Below are 20,856 nucleotides of genomic sequence, written 5' to 3'. Positions count from 1 at the left end.
GCTTCCCAGCATGTGGTAAGCCAACGGTACATGATATGTCAAATGAGGTAAATTGAGCAGCATCTTCAAGGAAGGGAAAGCCATTGAAGGTGATTATAATCCTCCTCTGAATCACAATCAGTACAAAATCCAAGTCTCACTGAAGCTGAAAACACAAATTCGCTAAACATACGTCTCTAGAGTACCAAGCCTGAAAAGGTAAGATTTGGGGGCCTACAGTTTTCTGGTAAGAGTGAGTTTGAGCCATAGAATTTGGATAACTAGACCAGGACAAGGTAGATAGAGCCTACAGTGAGGATAGAGCAAAGGCAGCAACTAAAGCAAGGCTCAAAGTTAAGCCTCTGATATTCACATACTCAAAGAATGAACAAACTTCAAAAATAACAATTTTATTTGGCAAAATCAGTAAATAAATTGGCAAACTTGACAGATAATCATTTCAATGTAACATTTTACTTAGTAGATAAATATTTGTAGAAAATCTATAAATAAACTCTTTTCTCAAAACTGTAAGTGAAAGGCCAAACACAATAGATTACATATTCTATGATTCCATTTATATGAAATTCTAAGAAAGCAAAACTAATGATACAAAACAAATCATTTGCCAAGGGCCAAGGGTGGGAGGATGGGACTGACTGCAAAAGGACATATCAATTTTGGGGGATGAAGGAAATGTTCTATATCATGATTATGGTGGTAGATATATATGTATGCTTTCAAAACTCATTGAATTCGACACTGATAATTGGAGAATTTTATTATGTGAAAAGTATACCTCAAAAAAATTTTAAAGCTCATATGTAATAAATCAGCATGCTTTTCAAAGAACCATTTCAGTAAAAATATTTTACTTAGTAAACAAATATTTATTTGTAGAAAATCTGGAAATAATATTTAAAAAATTTTCACAATCATGAGCAGTAGTTACTTTCTTTTAATTTTTATTTTCTAATTTAATTTTTATTTTATATTGGGGTATAGTTGATTTACAATGTTGTATTAGTTTCAGGTGTATAGCAAAGTGGTTCAGTTATATATGTACATATATCCATTCTTTTTCAGATTCTTTTTGCATATAGATTATTACAGAACACTGAGTATAGTCCCCTGTGCTAGAGAGTAGGTCTTTGTTGATTATCTATTTTATATAAAGTAGTGTGTATCTCTTAATCCCAAATTCCTAATTTATCCCTCCCCCCACCTTTCTCCTTTGGTAACCATAAATTTGTTTTTGAAAACAATGAGTCTTTCTGTTTTGTATATAAGTTCATTTGTATCATCTTTTTAGAGTCCACATATAAGTGATATCATTGTCTTTCTCTGTCCAATCTACTTCACTTAGTAAAATCTATAGGTCCATCCATGTTGCTGCAAATGGCATTATCTCATTCTTTTTTATGGCTGAGGAACATTGCACTGTATATATTTACCACATCTTCTTTATCCATTCCTCTGTCAATGGACATTTAGGCTGCTTCCATGTCTTGGCTATTGTAAACAGTGCTGCAATGAACACTGGGGTGCATGTATCTTTTTGAATTATGGTTTTCTCCAGATATATGCCCAGGAGTGGGATTGCTAGATCATATGGTAGTTCTATTAATTTTTTTAGTTTTTTAAGGAAACTTCCACACTGTCCTCCATAGTGGTTGTACCAATTTACATTCCCACCAACAGCATAGGAGGGTTCCCCTTTCTCCACACCCTCTCCAGCATTTATTGTTTGTAGACTTTTTGATGATGGCCATTCTGACCAGTGTGAGGTGATACCTCATTGTAGCTTTTATTTGCGTTTCTCTAATAATTAGCAAAGTTGGGCATCTTTTCATGTTTTTTTGGCCATCTGTATGTCTTCTTTGGAGAAATGTCTGTTTAGATCTTCTGCCAATTTTTTGATTGGGTTGTTTTTGTTTTTTTGATATTGACCTGCATGAGCTATTTGTATATTCTGGAGATTAATCCCTTGTCGGTCACTTTGTTTGCAAAGATATTCTCCCTTTCTGTGGGTTGTCTTTTCATTTTGTTTATGATTTCCTTTGCTGTGAAAAGGCTTTTAAGTTTAATTAGGCCCCATTTGTGTATTTTTGTTTTTATTTTCATTACTCTAGGAGGTGGATACAAAAAGATATTTCTATAATTTATGTCAGAGTGTTCCACCTATGTTTTCCTCTAAGAGTTTTATAGTATCTGGTCTTACATTTAGGCCTTTAATCCATTTTTTTTTGTGTATAGTGTTAGAGAATGTTCTAATTTCATTCTTTTACATGTAGCTGTTTTCCCAGCACCAGTTATTGAAGAGACTGTCTTTTCTCCATTGTATATTCTTTCCATCTTCGTCATAGATCAATTGACCATAGGTGCATGGGTTTATTTCTAGGCATTCTATCTTGTTCCATTAATCTATATTTCTGTTTTTGTGCCAGCACCATACTGTTTTGATTACTGCAGCTTTGTAGTATAGTTTGAAGTCAGGGAGCCTGGTTCCTCCAGCCCCATTTTTCTTTCTCAGAATTACTTTGGCTATTAGGGGTCTTTTGTGTTTCCATACAAATTCTAAAATTTTTGTTCTAGTTCCATGAAAAATTCCATTGGTAATTTGACAAGGATTGCAATGAATCTGTAGCTGCCTTGGGTAGTATAGCCATTTTGACAATACTGATTTTTCCAATCCAAGAACACATTATATCTTTCCATCTGTTTGTATCATATTCCATTTCTTTCATCAGCATCTTATAGTTTTCAGAGTACAGGCCTTTTGTCTCCTAGGTATTTTATTATTTTGATGCAATGGCAAATGGGATTGTTTCCTTAATTTCTCTTTCCAATCTTTCATTGTTAGTGTATAGAGATGCAACAGATTTCTGTGTATTAATTTTGTATCCTGCAACCTTACCAAATTCATTGAGGAACTCTAGTAGTTTTCTGGTAGCATCTTTAGGATTTTCTGTAAACAGTGACAGTTTCACTTCTTTTCCAATTTGGATTTCTTTGGTTTTGGGGTTTTTTTTCTTCTCTGATTGCCATGGCTAGGACTTCCAAAACTATGTTGAATACAAGTGGTGACAGTGAACATCCTTGTCTTGTTCCTGATCTTAGAGGAAATTCTGTCAGCCTGATCTCACTGATCTTAGAGGAAATGCGGCCAGCTTATCACCACTAAGGATGATGTTAGCTGTGGGTTTGTCATATATGGCCTGTATTATGTTGAGGTAGGTTCCCTCTATGCCCATTTTCTGGAGAGTTTTTATCATAAATGGGTGTTGAATTTTGTTGAAAGCTTTTTCTGCATCTATTGTGAGATGATCACATGGTTTTTATTCTGCAGTTTGTTGATGTGGTGTACCACACTAATTGATTTGAGGATATTGAAAAATCCTTGCATCCCTAGGATAAATCCCACTTGACCATGGTGTATGAACCCTTTAACGTATTGTTGGATTAGGTTTGCCAGTATTTTGTTGAGGATTTTTGTATTTATGTTCATCAATGATATTGACCTGTAATTTTCTCTTTTTTTGTAGTATCTTTGTCTTGTTTTGGTATCAGGGCGATGGTGGCCTCACAGAATGAGTTTGGGAGTTTTCCTGCCTCTGTAATTTTTTGGAATAGTTTCAGAAGGATAAGTGTTAACTCTTTTCTAAGTGTCTGACAGAATTCACCTGTGATAGATAGAATTCATCTGGTCCTGCACTTTTGTTTGTCGGAAGTTTTTTAATCACAGTTTCAATTTCAGTACTTGTGATTGGTCTGTTCATATTGGTCTGTGATTGGTCTGTTCTTCATGGTTTAGTCTTGAAAGATTGTACCTTTCTAAGAATTTGGGCATTTCTTCCAGGTTGTCCATTTCATTGGCATATAGTTGCTTGTAGTAGTCTCTTATGATTCCTTTGTATTTCTGTGGTGTCAGTTGTAACTTCTCCTTTTTCACTTCTAATTTTATTGATTTGAGCCCTTTCCCTTTTTTCTTGATGAATCTAAAGGTTTATCAATTTTGTTTATCCTTTCAAAGAACAAGATTTTAGTTTCACTTATCTTTTCTATTGTTTTGTTCATCTCTATTTATTTCTGCTCTGATCTTTATGATTTCTTTCCTTCTACTAACTTTGTTTTTGTTTGTTCTTTTCTCTCTAGTTGCTTTAGGTGTAAGGTTATGTTGTTGAGATTTTTCGTTTCCTGAGGTAAGATTGTATTGGCATAAACTTCCCTCTTAGAATTGCTTTTGCTGTATCCCAAAGGTTTTGTATTGTCATGTTTTTGTTTTCATTTGTCTCTAAGTATTTTTTTATTTCCTCTTTCTTAGGTGATCCATTGGTTGTTTAGTAACATTGTTCAACCTCCACATGTTTGTGGGGTTTTTTTCCCAAATATTTACTTATTTATTTATTTATTTTTGGCTCTGTTGGGTCTTCATTGCTTCATGCAGGCTTTCTCTAGTTGCAGTGAGCAGGGGCTACTCTTCTTTGCAGTGCACAGGCTTCTCATTGTGGTGGCTTCTCTTGTTGCAGAGCACTGGCTCTAGGTGATCGGGCTTCAGTAGTTGTGGCACACAGACTCAGTAGTTGTGGCTCATGGGCTCTAGAATGCAGGCTTAGTAGTTATGGCACATGGGCTTAGTTGCTCCACAGCATGTGGGATCTTCCCGGACCAGGGCTTGAACCCATGTCCTCTGCATTGGCAGGCAGATTCTTAACCACTGCACCACCAGGGAAGTCCCATGTTTGTGTTTTCTACAGTTTTTTCCTTGTAGTTGATTTCTAATCTCATAGCAGTGTGGTTGGAAAGGATGCTTGATATGATTTCAATTTTCTTAAATTTACCAAGGTTTGCTTTGTGGCCCAGCATGTGATCTATCCTGGAGAATGTTCCATGTGCACTTGAGAAGAATGTGTATCCTGCTGCTTTTGGATGGAATGTTCTATAAATATCAATTAAGTCCAAGCAGTGTTTACTTTCTGACATTATTAAGAATTTATTTTTCTTCTAGAAAAACAAGCAAAACTAAAAAGTAATTGAAAAGTGACCCTGAATGAAATTTAAAACCCTCCAAAAAATGTTTCATGAACTCAATACAATGATGCAGTACTTAGCAGGTCTTTGAATACATTTTCCAGAATGTAGCAGTATACTAGATGTTCTAAATTCAGGTTGTACAGGGGTCAGGAAGACAATATAAGTGAGTGGCATGGGACAAGGGTTACTGTGGTAAACTGGAGAGTACATGGCCCTTCCCAAATAAGCTGCCACCACTGGGTCCCACAGACTGATGCCAGGAAAGAACACAGGCTGCAGTGTAGCCAGAGTTTCTGACGTTTAAAGAAAGGCAGAAATATGGACTTATTATGTGAAATTTCCTGATTTTTTAGAATGATGGCTCCAATTTTTTTTACAACACCATATGGGCCAAACAAAACACACCCATATATAGAATTGTGATTTCAGGTCCATAGTGCATGCTTTCTGAACTTTTTCAGTAACAAAGTCTTGCCATCGTTCTAACTGCTTACCTCTTTATTTGTAGAGCCCAGAATAATGTGAAATACTAGTGCAACTGAAGTAAAATTCATCTCAAAATTATATGACAGCTAGTCACTTCTAATCATTTTGCTGAAAAACCAAGTCCTGTTTACATCTCTAAGCATACTGGTTGGTAATAAAAGGAAAACTCTATTAGAATGAACAGAGAAGGAGTGAGGAAAAACTGAAGAAAAACACAATTTTAAGAACATAGTCAACTTTTAGACTCCAGGGCAACAAAATAATCCACATGTTGAAATTTGAGAACTTCATTGCCCCAACTAGTCCAACCTGGCTGTAAATTTCGAGCAAACAATTCCAAACATTCCCCCTCTGGCTTGATATAGTCTTTTAGAACCTCTGTCCAGAAAAAAAAAGAGAAAATAACACGAAAATTATTATTAAGGAAGGAATCAATTTCCTTTAGCAGTAAAGAGTAGAAAAGCAGGGATGTTTCCTTAAAAAAAAAAAAGGCAAGTTAATTTCAAGGATTTCATCACAGGCTTTACTATTTATAGTTAGAAAGTCATTTGAAATAAACACCCTTGAGATTGGGAACAATACCATCAGCACTTTCAACAGTCCTGATTTATCAGTTTTCATTTGTAGATTTTAACACCCACATCGGTAACTTTTCAGTCTTCCAATAATGCTGACATAGCTCCTGAGTACTAACTTAATTTATTTTTTAATAAATGTAATCCATGCATGAAAAAAAGTCTATAGGAACAATACAAAGACAACTCACTTTAAAAACTAAGATAAAACATAAGTCTCTGCAAAAACATACTTTAGTGTAAGAGTTGGAAACACAGAGAAATATTCAGAACATATATCTAACAAATAACTCTACCTCCTCAGCTATAACTTGGTAGTACTGAGAACACTCCTTCACTTCCAAATTACAGATCTTTCTTTACCTAAAATTTCACCATATTATTTCCACAGTTAAGTATTCCTTATTCAATGTATTCATAACTACTGAAAATTATATTTTGTTAGGAAAATGGCATCTCATCTATACCTTGGCTAAACAGCTGTGATCTACACTAACAGAAAAAAAGAGAATACCGTAGAAGCTTTTTTTTAAGCACATGCTCATTTGAATAACAAATATTTAAATCAATTTAACCTTGATCACGTTGCTGGTTAGCTATATTTTTTTGATATATGTATATTCTACGACAGGAACCGAGTATGAAAATAACAATTCAGGGATGAAAAGTCACTGGAACTGGCAAAATATAGTTCTTAATTGCTATATAAGATTGAGCTTGGGAGAAACCCATCAAATTCCCTTTAGCAACGATAAGGATTCCTTAGAAATACTTGATATAAGTTAGATGTGAAAGATAATATATTAAAAAATGTATATTTCATGTTCTTCAGATGATCTCACAGTAAAATAATTGTTCATCTGTCTGAAAGCACTGGTCCTGATTATCAAAAATCAAAGAATTTAAAGTATTCATTGTCTATAACTCACCAAACTCAAATCTGGGCTTTGATAGCTTCTAGGTGATGCTTACATGAGACTTCTAGTCCTTTCATAAGTATATAATTAAATGCTATTAAACTTGAGTGAGAAAAATTTCCCCAGAGTCTTAGAACAATAAACTTTTATATCACTTTTCCATTTTTGCCCCATGAATTCAATGCCTTACTGGCCTCAATTCACTTTTAATGTCGTCTAAGGTTATACTGAAGGCAAGGTTTTGTTTTCTTGTTTCTGCTTGTTCAGTTCTTTGGTACAAAGATGTTAGCAACTCTATTTTGGAATTTTAAACTGGAGTCTAAACTGGAATCAGCCAGTCAATAATGTTTACTATTTCTGAGGGACTTCCCTGGTGGTCCAGTGGGTAAGACTCTGTGCTCCCAATGCAGGGAGACCAGGTTTGATCCCTGGTCGGGGAACAAGATCCTGCATGCATGCCGCAACTAAGAAGCCTGCATGCCACAACTAAGACCTGGCACAGCCTAGATAAATAAATAAATAAAATTTTTTTTTAATGTTTACTATTTCTGAGCACCCATTATAAGTGCTATGGGACTTAACAAAAGAAATAGATATCCATGTCTTCTAAGAGTTCACTAGCTAATAGAAAAAGATGGCCAGGTACTTGGAGTGGAAAAATACATGAAACCTAAACCCATTTATCACCTTCTACTTTATCAATGGAACACATTTCTGCATGGCTTTTTTCCTTTCTAGCTGAGAAACACAGAAAATCAAGGAGTAATGTTTTTGTACTGTTAACCACATATGTTTAATTTCAAAACAAAGCAAAAGAAATAGAGGGAAATTAATGGGAATATTTTATTCTTACTAATTTTAAATATCAATTTAAAAGAAAATGCGAGATCTTAAAAGTTCTCATCACAGGAAAAAAATTTTGTAACCATGTATAGGCTTATTGTGATCAGTGAATATGTATATATATCTTGAATCACTATGTTGTACACCTAAAACTAATACAATGTTATATGTCAATTATCTCAATTTTAAAAAAGCAAATTCAAATGTATAAATTTAAATGTGAGTATGCCAATATATATAAATAATTACATAACATCTGGCATTAGTAAAACATACTTGTAACCAATGGAGAAGAAGTAATTCATACATAGCCCGTCATTCCCCTTCTGCTTGGGAGCAAAGGGCATGGCTGGGGGAAAAGCGGCTCAAATGTCAGTGCATAAAATCTCATCAAACTATATTTAACTGTTCAGATACAAATTGTTGCGAGTAAAGTAGTAAAAAGGAGTAGAAATTCCTCTAAGGTACAATATGAAAAACAAAATTTTCATTCAAATACTTTTATTTCATGATTTTCCTACCTTAAATCTTTAAACTTAAAATATTATACATTTATGTTAGGTTATAAGCCATAGCTATTGTTGGCTTATGTTTCAGTCTATAGGAAGAAATTTCAAAACTTAAAAAGAGTAAATGTCTCATTTTGAAACAGAATATGCTTCCAATTTGGTGTTTTTTACATTTTGCAGTAGAAATAACAAATTAAAACTTGTTAAAAGAAAAAAATTGGTGTTTCTAGAAGCAAAAGAGAGAACATTTCATTTTGTGAATTGGCATAAAGCAGTTTAAGAACATTTACATGTAAAAGTTCTAAGCATTATATAGAGAACATGTATTATCCCAAATCCTAGGGTTATGATTCAGAGTAAAATACTATTTTATTTATTTTTATTTATTTTTAACATCTTTATTGGAGTATAATTGCTTTACAATGTTGTGTTAGTTTCTGCTGTATCACAAAGTGAATTAGCTACATATATACATATATCCCAATATCCCCTCCCTCTTGCACCTCCCTCCCACTCTCCCTATCCCACCCCTCTAGGTGGACACAAAGCACTGAGCTGATCTCTCTGTGCTATGCAGCTGCTTCCCACTAGCTATCTATTTTACATTTGGTAGTGTATATATGTCCATGCCACTCTCTCACTTCAGAGTAAAATATACTGCAGAAATCTGCAAGTTGCTTTCTGATGGCTTTGTGTGGCTCTGTATCCAAAATACAGGCACTTGCTATCCAGTAACATGAACTCAAAAATAAAGGATTATAAATACTTCTTGTCTACCAGTACTTAACCAAAACATAAGAATAACATATATTGAGTCACACAAGATTTTCCCCCCCAAAATCTAACTTTTCTTTTTAAATATTCTCAATGCTAAAAATGTGTTTGTGCTGCGCTCTACTGGGAACACAGCAGAACTGCACTTCATAACTACAGGCCGTAATATGTACTAATTTTTATTAGTATTAATAAAAGACTAATTTTACTCACTATTTTATAAAACCTTATATTTTGTTTCTTTTTTGTTTGTTTGTTTTGCGGTACGCGGGCCTCTCTGTTGTGGCCTCTCCCGTTGCAGAGCACAGGCTCCGGACGCGCAGGCTCAGGGGCCATGGCTCATGGGCCCAGCCGCTCCGCGGCATGTGGGATCCTCCCGGACCGGGGCACGAACCCGTTTCCCCTGCATCGGCAGGCAGACTCTCAACCACTGCGCCACCAGGGAAGCCCTAAAACCTTATATCTTAAGACTACTCTTTAAACATAATCTATGTAAAATGAATTAAGAAATAGTTTAACTATCATTTGGGAATGAAAGGTTTTTTGGGTCTGGCGCCTGGATTTTTAAAAGTAAAAAAATAAGCCCTAAGACAAACCCTAAATTAAGCTTTGGTACTCACCAAATGATAAAGAAAATTCAAATGAGAAGAATACAAATTAGATTTCCTCCAATGAGTATAACTGGTGGCAAACATAATTTTTTTCTCAAAGAACAGTACAGCTACACTTGTCATTTAAGTCAAATGTTTACCGCATTAAAGAATCTATAACAGTCCAAAGTTTACAGGCAATTATTCACTAAGAATCCCTCTAAGTCAAAGAATGGATCAACAGGTAGACATCTGAACATTTCTCAAATGAATTAACACTAAAGACTCTCAGTATAAGCAATTTAAGATAATAGAAATCTTAAATGCTACCAATAAGCATTCTCTTGGGAATTTGAATTCACCTTTCTATGTATCCTAGCTCATGAATTATCCCATATTCTGCAAAATCAGGTGATAAGCTGATAGCCTATAGTCTTCCTGAGTGGCAGCTTGAAAGTTTTGGTTTATTTAAGCCAGGACCACCAAATTAATAAAATATATATTTCTAAAGAAAAAATTTTAACAGTAAACTTTGAATGTCAAATTCAGTATCTCTCATATTCCTATTCCTATTACATTCCTATTTTTTTATTCTTTCACTTGAAAAATTTAGCATTTACTGATCTTCTACTATATGCTACAGAATTTCAAATATAAACAATCCTCACAACTCTGAAAGATTTAATATCATTATTCCCCCTTCCAATGTCGACTTTCAGGTGGAAAATTATTAGAGTAACTTGCTCAAGTAGCAGAACCAGGATTCAAACTCATGTTAGTCAATCTGAAAAGCTAAAGCTTTCCACTATTCCTTGCTGCTTAGTTTCATTAAATGATGGACATTATACTAAAGCATTAAGACTAGTAAGAATTGCAGGCTGCAGCAATTACCTTTCCAATGGTTCAGAAAAGCAACACCAACTCAACATAAAACTGAGAGTGTCTACCAACTATCAAGGGAATTCTTTTTTTTTTTTTTTTTTGCAGCCCTGTCTGGCTTACCGTTAGCCAAAGGATTCCATCCTCAGAAACATCCCTTTGCCAACTGATGCTTCTTGATACTTGACCATCTCTCTGACTGCTTTCTGCGCTCTTGGCTTTAGAGCCAGCAAGGGATAGAACCCTGAGACTACAATAAAGCACCTAGCAGAACTAGTCCTCACATGCACCATCAGTCTTCATTCTGCTGAGGGCAGTGATGGGATAACAACCCAGTTAGTAAGGGGAACCTAAAAAATGGCGAAGAGGAAAGGCTGAGGTAATGTAGGACTAATCTGCATGGGTGCACTGGGTGGCCACGCGGCTCCGTCTCCACTTCAACAGTGTTTTAAAATAACAGACCCTTTTTCCAACCACCAGCCACCCTCCAGACTCTTTTCCAGTTGCGACCTCTGGGACCAAGCAACACCACTTTTGCGGTCAGCTCCTTAGTGCCACCCACGATGACCTCCCAGATTCGTGAGAATTATTCCACCCAAGTGGAGGGTGCGGTCACCCGCCTGGTGGACCTGCATCCGCGGGCCTGCTACACCTACCTCTCTCTGGGCTTCTGCTCCGAGCGCCACAATGCGGCTCTGGAGGGCCAGGGCCCTGCCTCCTTCAGCGGGTTGGCCCAGCACCTCTCCAAGATGCAAAACCAGTGTGGCAGCAGCGCCCTCTTCCGGGACATGCCGAAGCCGCCCCAAGATGAGCGGGGCAAAGCCCTGGACGCCACAGAAGCTGCCATGGGCTCGGAGAAGAACCTGAAACAGGCCCTTTTGGGTTTGCATGCCCTGGGTTCTTCCCACACAGACCATCTCTGTGCCTTCCTGGGGAGCCACCTCCTGGATAAGGAGGTGAGACTCAAGAAGATGGATGACCACCTGACCAACCTCTGCAGGCTGGCCGGCCCCCAGCCAGGGCTAGGCGAGTACTTAGGACCAGTAGTAGCCTTCGAGCCCAGAGGCCCTTGAGGGCCCGATTCCACCTCCTGGTCTCAGGGCCTCTGCCTGAGCCTCTCCCTGCTGCCACTAGGCAGCTATGTAACTGCCTGGAGCCCTCTCCCAAGCTACGGACCAACTGGAAACAATAAAGCTTTCTGTAGCAAAAAAAAACCTATTCTCTATTCCATAAATTCTGCTATATGATTTTAGAATATTAATTAAAATAACATATATCTGATTTAATTTCCAAATTTCTAGACTATTCAAATACTATCAATACATTCAACCCTTTTGTCAATTTCACATAAGTCATAACTATTTTATAAAAACATACCAGCAAGAGGTGGCTTATGTGAGTGAAGCGTACAGGGCACACTGACAATTAACTTGTGATCTGGAATGGGGAGCTCTTTTACATCTGCATTCCTATTAAAACAGAACAAAAACGTAAATTATATTTTAGAGGACAATTTTTTACATATAAGCCACAGTTGCCTTGATTTTTTTTCAACTTTCCAATAGTATCTGAATTTATAATAAATTTAAGAATAGAAATAATGGAAATCAACAACATAAGTATTAAGAAATTTCAGATAGTTTCGTTTTCTACAATAATGACTCTTACATATTAGATAAAGCAAAAGATAATATAAAATTTCATGTGCCGTACCATTCACACTTATCTCGGCCATTTTCAGATTTTCAAAAATGTAAAAATTAACAAAAACTAATGATCACTGTATTAATAACTTTTAAAAGCCTTAAAATCAATACATTTATACAATTTTGAAAAATCACCTTTCCTACCTTAATGGTAAAGCAGCTTTTTCTCGAACTCTTCCCAGTATAAGACCTTCGTAAGGCTTTTTGTGTGGAGAATCTAATGGGAACACAAACTCTCCTGAACTGGTGATCTGATAAAAAGGAGTCAAAAACAAAAACAACCCATACATCTGTAAATATCCAGGAAAAGGATTGGGTTTTTTTTCTACCACTATACAATTTTCACCAAAGAAAAGGAAGTATTAAACCTCAAGGCTACCGCAGTCCAATAAAAATATAATGTGGGCCACAAGTTTAAGCCACACATGTAATTTAGATTTTCTAGTACCAACATTTAAAAAAGCAAAAAGAATGAGGCAAAATTAATTTTAATTGTATTTTAAGTTTTAAATAATTTTTAATTATTTTTAATTTAACCTAACATATCTAAAATATTACCATTTCAATATGTAATCAATTCAAAAAATTATTGAGGTATGTTATATTCTTTCTTTCATACTAAGTCTTTTAAATCCAAAACACTTATATTTTACATTTAGCACCACGTCTCAATTTGGACTAGCCACATTTCAAGTGCTGAAGAGCTACATACTGCTAGTGACTACCATAATGGACAAGGCAGCTATGAAGGACTAAAAAATTTTAAGTATCATTTTATCATCTTGCACACAAGAACCTCTATTTTTCATTAAAATTTATTATTGGAAACCATGCCATCATTAATTCATTTATTTGTTCAAATAACATTTACCTATTACTGGCAATGTGACTAAGTCAATTACAATACAGTATTTTCCTTTACTTATAGGAAACAATGGCATTAAATACTGTCAGAGCTAAAATTAATAATGAAGGAAGCTCAGGGATTGATGAGATAGACAATACGTGGTCCAATTTCTTGGCATTATAAATCCAGAAATTCAATCTTATCATTTCATCCTGGAGTGATCAGACTCCCAAAGACTCACTTTAGCTAATCAAACTCAAAACACAATTTATAATAACAATATCAAATCATTAATTAAGCATTGAAGAAAATATTTTCACTATCAGAATATTCATATCTATTCTCTGTGGAACCCTTTACCCTATATCGAGGTATCTAAAAAACCAAGTCCTTTTATCACCTCTAGGGCCCACGAGAAACAGCATCTATTCCACACAGCACTGTATAAACACTGGCAAATTCTTATTCTTTGGATATCCTTTATACTCAATGCAGATTACTCCTTCTGATATAACAATATGTTCAACTACCTAATAAGTATTTCATAAAACATATTTTTGTTTTAAGCTATAGTCATATCATACCATCTCATAGAACTGATTACTACCAGAAATGAACAGTCTTAGTTTTCATGTATTAGCATTTTACTGGTTTTGATTTCAGAAGGTAACCTTTTCGTGACTTTGGCCTCAGTCTCTGATTATAAAAGAACCGCCATAATAGACAGAGTGGAATGGAGTTTTATATTCCTGTTATGGTCCTACAGCAAATCAACCAAAGCTAAGCCCAAAGCACAACTGTAAAAGCAAAGACACAACTTAAGTGTTTGTTTGCCAAGTCTCACAAAATAGGTGCAAATAAATAATGTACACAGCTTTTAGAAGATATTCCAGTACACTACAAAGTACACAGAGCACATAAAAATAGAACCTGTGTCTAAAATGAATATACAGTTATATAAATATTATATAAATGTTAAAACATTCAACCCATAATAACCTGGTTTACCTTTTTAAAATTTAGGAGGGGCTTTCTGGAATTCACCTGGTAGACAATGTATCTTTAAAAGGATGTCCAATGAACTCTGAACTGATGCCTTATATTTTTGTATTTTTTGGTATTTTTATACCAAGCAAAGATATTAAAGATCATTCAACCAATCCAAGAGTTGGAATCATTTCTTTCAAAAACAGGCATGAGGAACTAAGTTAAGGTTTAAAGTATAAAAGGTCCTTGCTTCTAGCATTTTCCCAACTCTTCCACAGTAGATTTCTTTGCTATCTCCCTCTCATCCCCAGAAACATAAGAAAAAAAGAAAGAAGGAAGGAAGGAAGGAAGGAAGAGAGGGAGGGAGGAAGGAAGGGAGGAAGGGAGGAAGGAGAAGAAAAAAGAAAGAAAGACAGAAGTCACAAAGGGCAGCTGAAATTTTGGATGAGTAAAGAGGAAGAAGATGAACAGTAAGACAATTTCTATGTTTAGTGATGGACAAATTCCCCAAAGTTTTTGTTTGTTGTTTCTTAAACTACAGACATCAGAGCTTTTTAAAATGTCATCCTGATATCTCCGAGTGATTTCTGAAGGCCAGCAGTTTGGGATTCTACTACAAAAATATACAGAACAAATAGGTAAAAAGTCTTGCGAATAAGAAGACAAAGGTATTTAGTAGCAAAGTAAACATTTTAATTAGACCATGTTGAAGGAGTAGAGCGGTGACATGTTAAGCATTAAAAAGTAGATGCTACCTTTATGTGACTTGTATGTCACACCTTATTAACAAATAAAGTTAACAAATACATTAACTTCTAAACTTACTTTTACCCAGTGCCATTCAGCAACTATCTCCACAGACCAAGAAGGGTAAAGTTCTTCCTTAACAAAACGTAGGTGCTTCTGTCTATTCGTCACCCAAGTAACAACAAGACAGTTTGGAGCAGCCAGCTTAGGGATAGGTATCTGCTTTATTTGCAGTGGTGATAAATAACTATATCTAAAAATAAACAGAAAAAAATATTAGCAAAATTTGCTGCAAAAAAGAAAAATAAGCAGGGAGAAAACCTGTATAACATTGACTCCACAAACACAAAGCTCCTATATTTATTTGTGCAACTAAACATGAAGCCACACTGACACCCAGTGGACATATTATTACACGCAAGTCAGAAATAATATTTTTAGTTTTTACTAATTTAAAATGATGAAGCCATATTTCTTTATCATTTCTAAATGTATTACATTTCAGTAATTTTACTAATATTTTCTATATGCTTTTCTAACATTCAAAATTAAGCAAATATTATGGTTTGATAATCTGTACATTACAAAGGGACCCCATTAACAGTCTTGAAACTACTATCTCAATATCCCACGAACATCTTCAGTCTATCATCTTGTTTCTTTCATCCTTCCCAATCAGTTCTACTGGGCTCTCTGAAACTCTCATGCTTTCATTACAAAAAAAAATTCTACAGTCTTGCACCTCCTGGTCGTTAGTAGTATGAAGTCTAGTTTCTCTTGCTAAAACACTACTTGCTCTACAATACCCCATCAAACCAATGTGGCCCTTTCTCCAGCATCCAACACACACAACAGAAAGAGGAGAGGTCAGTATTCTCCTAGCTCCCCTACTGCCAGTTCCAGGCTATCAGCCATCTACCTTTGCGTAAAATCCCCTTCTCTTTGAGAAGTACGCTATCTAGCCTCCAATGTTCCTTATCGAACCTATTACAGCCTCACTCTCCATATTCAATGAGGATTTAAGTTCTGAGATCCTTCTACCTCACCAACATAAATCTTGCCAGTATCCTGGGCAATTTCAAAGCACAGGCTAATTAATGTACACACTCACCTATTCTTCCCCTAAATAAATACCATTGCATTCACTCCACTTCAATAATCCCTTCGAGTGGCCAAAACCTGGACGTTGTCATCACTCAAACTTGCTCCATTTCTGAAACCATATACACTGATCTCTGGTCATTACTTTTTTTTTTTTTACATCTTTATTGGAGTATAATTGCTTTACAATGTTGTGTTAGTTTCTGCTGTACAAAAAAGTGAATCAGCTATAAGTATACATATATCACCATATCCCCTCCCTCTTGAGCCTCCCTCCCATCCTCTGTATCCCACTCCTCTAGGTCGTCACAAAGCATCAAGCTGATCTCCCTGTGCTATGCGGCTGCTTCCCACTAGCTATCTATTTTACATTTGGTAGTGTATGTGTATGTCAGTGCTACTCTCTCACTTCGTCCCAGCTTCCCCTTCCCCCCACCGTGTCCTCAAGTCCATTCTCTATGCTGTGTCTTTATTCCTGCCCTGCCACTAGGTTCATCAGTACCGTTTTTCTAGATTCCATAAACATGCATTAGCATACAGTATTTGTTTTTCTCTTTCTGACTTACTTCACTCTGTATGACAGACTCTAGGTCCATCCACCTCATTACAAATAACTCAATTTTTTTCCTTTTTATGGCTGAGTAATATTCCATTGTATATATGTACCACATCTTCTTTATCCATTCATCTGTCGATGGACACTCAGGTTGCTTCCATGTCCTGGAAACTGTAAATAGTGCTGCAATGAACACTGTGGTACATGACTCTTTTTGAATTATGGTTTTCTCAGGGTATATGCCCAGCAGTGAGATTGCTGGGTCATATGGCAGCTCTATTTTTAGTTTTTTAAGGAACCTCCATACTGTTCTCCATAGTGGCTGTATCAATTTACATTCCCACCAACAGTGCAGGAGGGTTCCCTTTTCTCCACTCCCTCTCCAGCATTTATTGTTTCTAGATTTTCTGATGATTGGCCATTACCTCTTTTCCGTCACCAATTCTTTGACTTTACCAAAGCATTCAGTCAGTGCCCCATTCCTCCACTTTACTGAGTCTATCAGTTTCTTCCTGCCCACACTTTCTCCTCTTCCTCACATACTACCAACCACCAATCACTCCTCTGTCTTCTCACTATACCCCTAACTCCAATCTCCCCTTTACTCTTTCACCCCATAACTCCTGCAAACCTCCAATCTTAAATTCAATTCAATTTCAACACAATTCAATTCAACTTCTTCATATGGAAAAAAATCAGGTGGAGAAAAATGCTAAACTGAAGAATTGGCTCAATTAAGTCCATTCTTAGGTTCTCAAAACTACTCATCAATTCTTTTACTTATCCTTGGTCAACTACTACAAACCTTCATCTCTTTTCAAGTCTCGCCCAAACTCACTCTTTGTAGATGAAGTTAACGCATATATCAATTAAAAAAAAAAAAGCCATCAGACTGCTTCAATTACCTAACCCTCTCCCGCCTGGTTATACGCTTTCACTTACCCATTGCTATACATTTCCTCTTAAAGGATAGCATGGCTTCATATATTTAAAGCTTATCCCTCCAGCTGTGTTCTCTTATTCTCATCTTCTAGTCTATTAGTGATGCTAATTACTCCCCTCCTGTATTTTCAACCTCTCTAGTAGTTCCTTACCATTAGCCTATAAATATACTTATACTATACACTTTTCCTTTCTTTTCTTTTCTTTTTTTTTGGTTAGTTTTTCTATATACTATATACTTTTAAAGGAAAGAAAAGGAGAGAAGACTTGGGCAGGGGGAGGGTGGAGAAGGGAGAAAGAAAGGAAGAGAAGAAAAAATAACAGAAAAGAAAAAAGGGAGAAATACCCTCAGTTAGGTCTCCTGTCTACAGCTAAACTAAGGACTGGCCTATCCAGATAATGCATAGTAATCTCCTTTTCTTAGCAGCCTTAATTCCATTTGGAATTTTAATTCCCCCTTTCCATGTAACCTAACATATTCACAAATTCCAGGGATTAGGACAAGGGCATGGAGGCGGGTGTGGGGGGAGGGGGGACAACAGTATTCTACCTACCACAGATGCTAAAACTGGTAACAAGATATTTACATATATCACAGTATCTCCCTATATGATTTCCTTTTTAATTTTCTAATAAAGGAAAATTAGAAAATTAAAAAGGAAAATTAATTACCTATTTTGATAATTACATTATGATTATATAAGAAAATATTAATATATTTGTTTTCAAGAAATACAGAATAAAATATTCCAGAGTAACTTACTTCTTCCTAAATAATTTATTCTCATACAGTTCAGAAAAAAATTATATATACATAGATATCTACACACATGCACAAATACACACATATAGAGAATAGCTACAGGAATTCTTTGTATGATCCTTGAAACTTTAAGAGAAAAAAGTCCAATTATTGGTACAGCTCATAAACAAAAAGCATAACAAGATAATTGTGGAGAAGAAATTTCATACGAACTTTAAGTCAAGGTAATAGGAACTGTTCAGTCTAGAAAATCGAAGAGTGAGAGGAAATACAACTGAAGACATTCACTAGAACTAGAGGGAAAAACTTTTTTAAAAAGCTATTAAAAGGGAATGTCATCTTACTAACTAATTGAACTTATCACTCTAAAAGGTTACATAAAAGAAATGGTGGCATAAATAAAAACAAATTTCAGAATGAAGTAGACCAATTCATTCATAGCAGTATTAAGGAATACTGTATTTTGGCACATATTTCTAAACTTCAGAATTTGATATCAAAGAAGGCAAAAATGTTGCCTTTTGGTGTTATAGAAACATCCCTGAACTGGACAGTCAGTAACCTTAATCATTAATAAATATATTACTTTTAACATTCTTAACCTACATCTACATATAGTTCTAGTTCAAGAGAATTATCTACTTAAGGGAATTAAAATCTTAAAACGAAAGTGTTTTAGTAGTTTCAGACAATCTATTATCATAAAGTAATGCTTTTAGCATATGTAACTAGAATGTACAAAGGACAATAGCTTTGAGAAAGCATATCTAATAGATAAATTATTTATACTTACCTGTTACTTCTTTTAACTGATTTGTTCTGCCATGGTGGATCTATCACAATTACATCATATGTTTTCTTACCTGAAAACAAAGAGACAATTTCAGAAAATATCTTCTATACGTATCACTTTAAAAACTAAACATGTTCTGAGACTTCCTGGCGGTACAGTGGTTGGGACTCTGCACTTCCACTGCAGGGGGCATGGGTTCCATCCCTAGTTGGGGAACTAAGATCCCACATGCCACATGGCAAAAAAAAAAAAAAAACTAAACATGTTCTTCAACAATGAAGTGCATTCACTACAGACACAAATATACTGGAATGCAAGAAAAGGATTTGTGGCATTTATTCAAATAATTTATCTAAAATAATTAAGAGATTCCCCTTATAATTTAGTACCTCTGGGATTTTAACATAATTTCACCTATTGCAGAAACTTCCTAAAAATAACTACAGCTCCCTTAGCTAGACATCAATGATTTATAAATGTCCTATAAGTCTTGGTAGCCATATTAACTTGGTCCTTTCAAGCCTAGATAGGGTAGGTGTGGGTTTTTTGCTTCTGTTTTTCAACTTTTTACATGAAATAAAACTTGTCTTTTGACTGATATATTGACCACAACAAAATGTCCCCAATAGTCTACTAGTGTTCTTTTCTCTGGACCAGGATCACACATTGCATTCAGTTGCCATGTCTCCTAAATTTCCTCCAATCTGGAAAAGTTCCTCAGTCTTTCTTTGCCTTTTATGACCTTGATACTTTTGAAGACTACTGGCTAGTCATTTTATAGAATGTCCCTCAAGTTTGGGTTTGGTATTTCCTCGTGATTAAATTTAGGTTCTTTATTTTTGGCAAGAGTATCACCATGCCATTATCAGGAAACACAGTGTCAAAATGTCTCATTATTAGTGATACTACCTTTGATCATTTGGTTAAAATGCTGTCAGCCAGGTTTCTCCAGTTTTACTTTTGTAATTAATAAGTATTTTGCAGGGAGATATTTTAAGACTGTGCAAATATCCTGCATCTCATCTTTTCATCCACTATTTTGACACCCAAATACTATGATGTGTGCCAAATGGAAATTTTCTAGTTACATCATTCTACCTACATTTATTAATTGGAATTTTACTGTGAGGAAGAGCTGTCCCTTTTCCTTTTATAAACAGAGGTATATTTTTGTAAATGTACAATCTCATAAGTGATCAAAAGAATGCAAATTAAAATAAGGAAGTGATGGCTTTTAAACTATTAGAGTAACAAAGATCAAAAAGAATGGGGAAAAAAATGTTCAAATATAGCATGATTTTCTCATTAATTTGTTATCTTGTCATTTACCCTGAAGAATTTATGACACTGTGACATGAATAACCAATCATTTATAAGACGGTGTGAAAGTAATTAAAAGAAGCTTTTCATTAATAAGCTATGTTATGTTAATAATGTAAAATTTTGCTTAAAAATGTCCAAATAACATTAAACAGCAGATTAAATTCAATTTGGTCAATATACCTCTTATCTACATCATCCCTTAGAATATTATAATAGTTATAATTTGTTAGAAACATAAATCACTGAGCTAAGCTCATGATGCAGATTATCTCATCTAATCCCCAAAATCACCCTTGGAAGTAGGTATTATCATATCCATTTTATAGACTAGGAAACTGAGGCTCAGTTTTGTGAAGTGCCTAAAGACTCATAGTTAAGCTTCAGAATCTAAATTCAAATTCAGGTGTATATGACTCTGGACTTAAATATCTAAATTCTTAACTTTATACAGGAAAATATTTTGAGAAACTTTAAATAATAAACTTGAACAGTAGCTTAAAATGTA

The 20,856-nt window shown here is 35.2% G+C and overlaps 1 protein-coding gene across 4 annotated transcripts in view; it reads right to left on the bottom strand.

Annotated features, from left to right (window-relative positions):
- The window catches only part of METTL4 (methyltransferase 4, N6-adenosine), a 43,120-nt gene that overhangs the window by 9,805 nt on the left and 12,459 nt on the right, over positions 1–20,856 (bottom strand). For 3 of the 4 annotated variants that reach the window (XM_019920801.3, XM_004320746.4, XM_019920800.3), the window contains exons 5-9: positions 19,029–19,098; positions 14,952–15,126; positions 12,437–12,543; positions 11,964–12,055; positions 4,948–5,877 (exon numbers count right to left, since the gene is read on the bottom strand). In XM_019920801.3, coding sequence (XP_019776360.1) covers positions 5,732–5,877; positions 11,964–12,055; positions 12,437–12,543; positions 14,952–15,126; positions 19,029–19,098 — 590 coding nt within the window. In that variant the 3' untranslated portion in view covers positions 4,948–5,731. Of the gene's footprint in view, positions 1–4,947; positions 5,878–11,963; positions 12,056–12,436; positions 12,544–14,951; positions 15,127–19,028; positions 19,099–20,856 lie in introns of those variants that run through there. The other variant, XM_073790565.1, reaches the window with a different exon arrangement.

This window comes from Tursiops truncatus, chromosome 13 (genome assembly GCF_011762595.2).
Source record: "Tursiops truncatus isolate mTurTru1 chromosome 13, mTurTru1.mat.Y, whole genome shotgun sequence".
Lineage (NCBI taxonomy): Eukaryota > Metazoa > Chordata > Mammalia > Artiodactyla > Delphinidae > Tursiops > Tursiops truncatus.
This window is presented reverse-complemented; position numbering and strand designations above follow the sequence as displayed.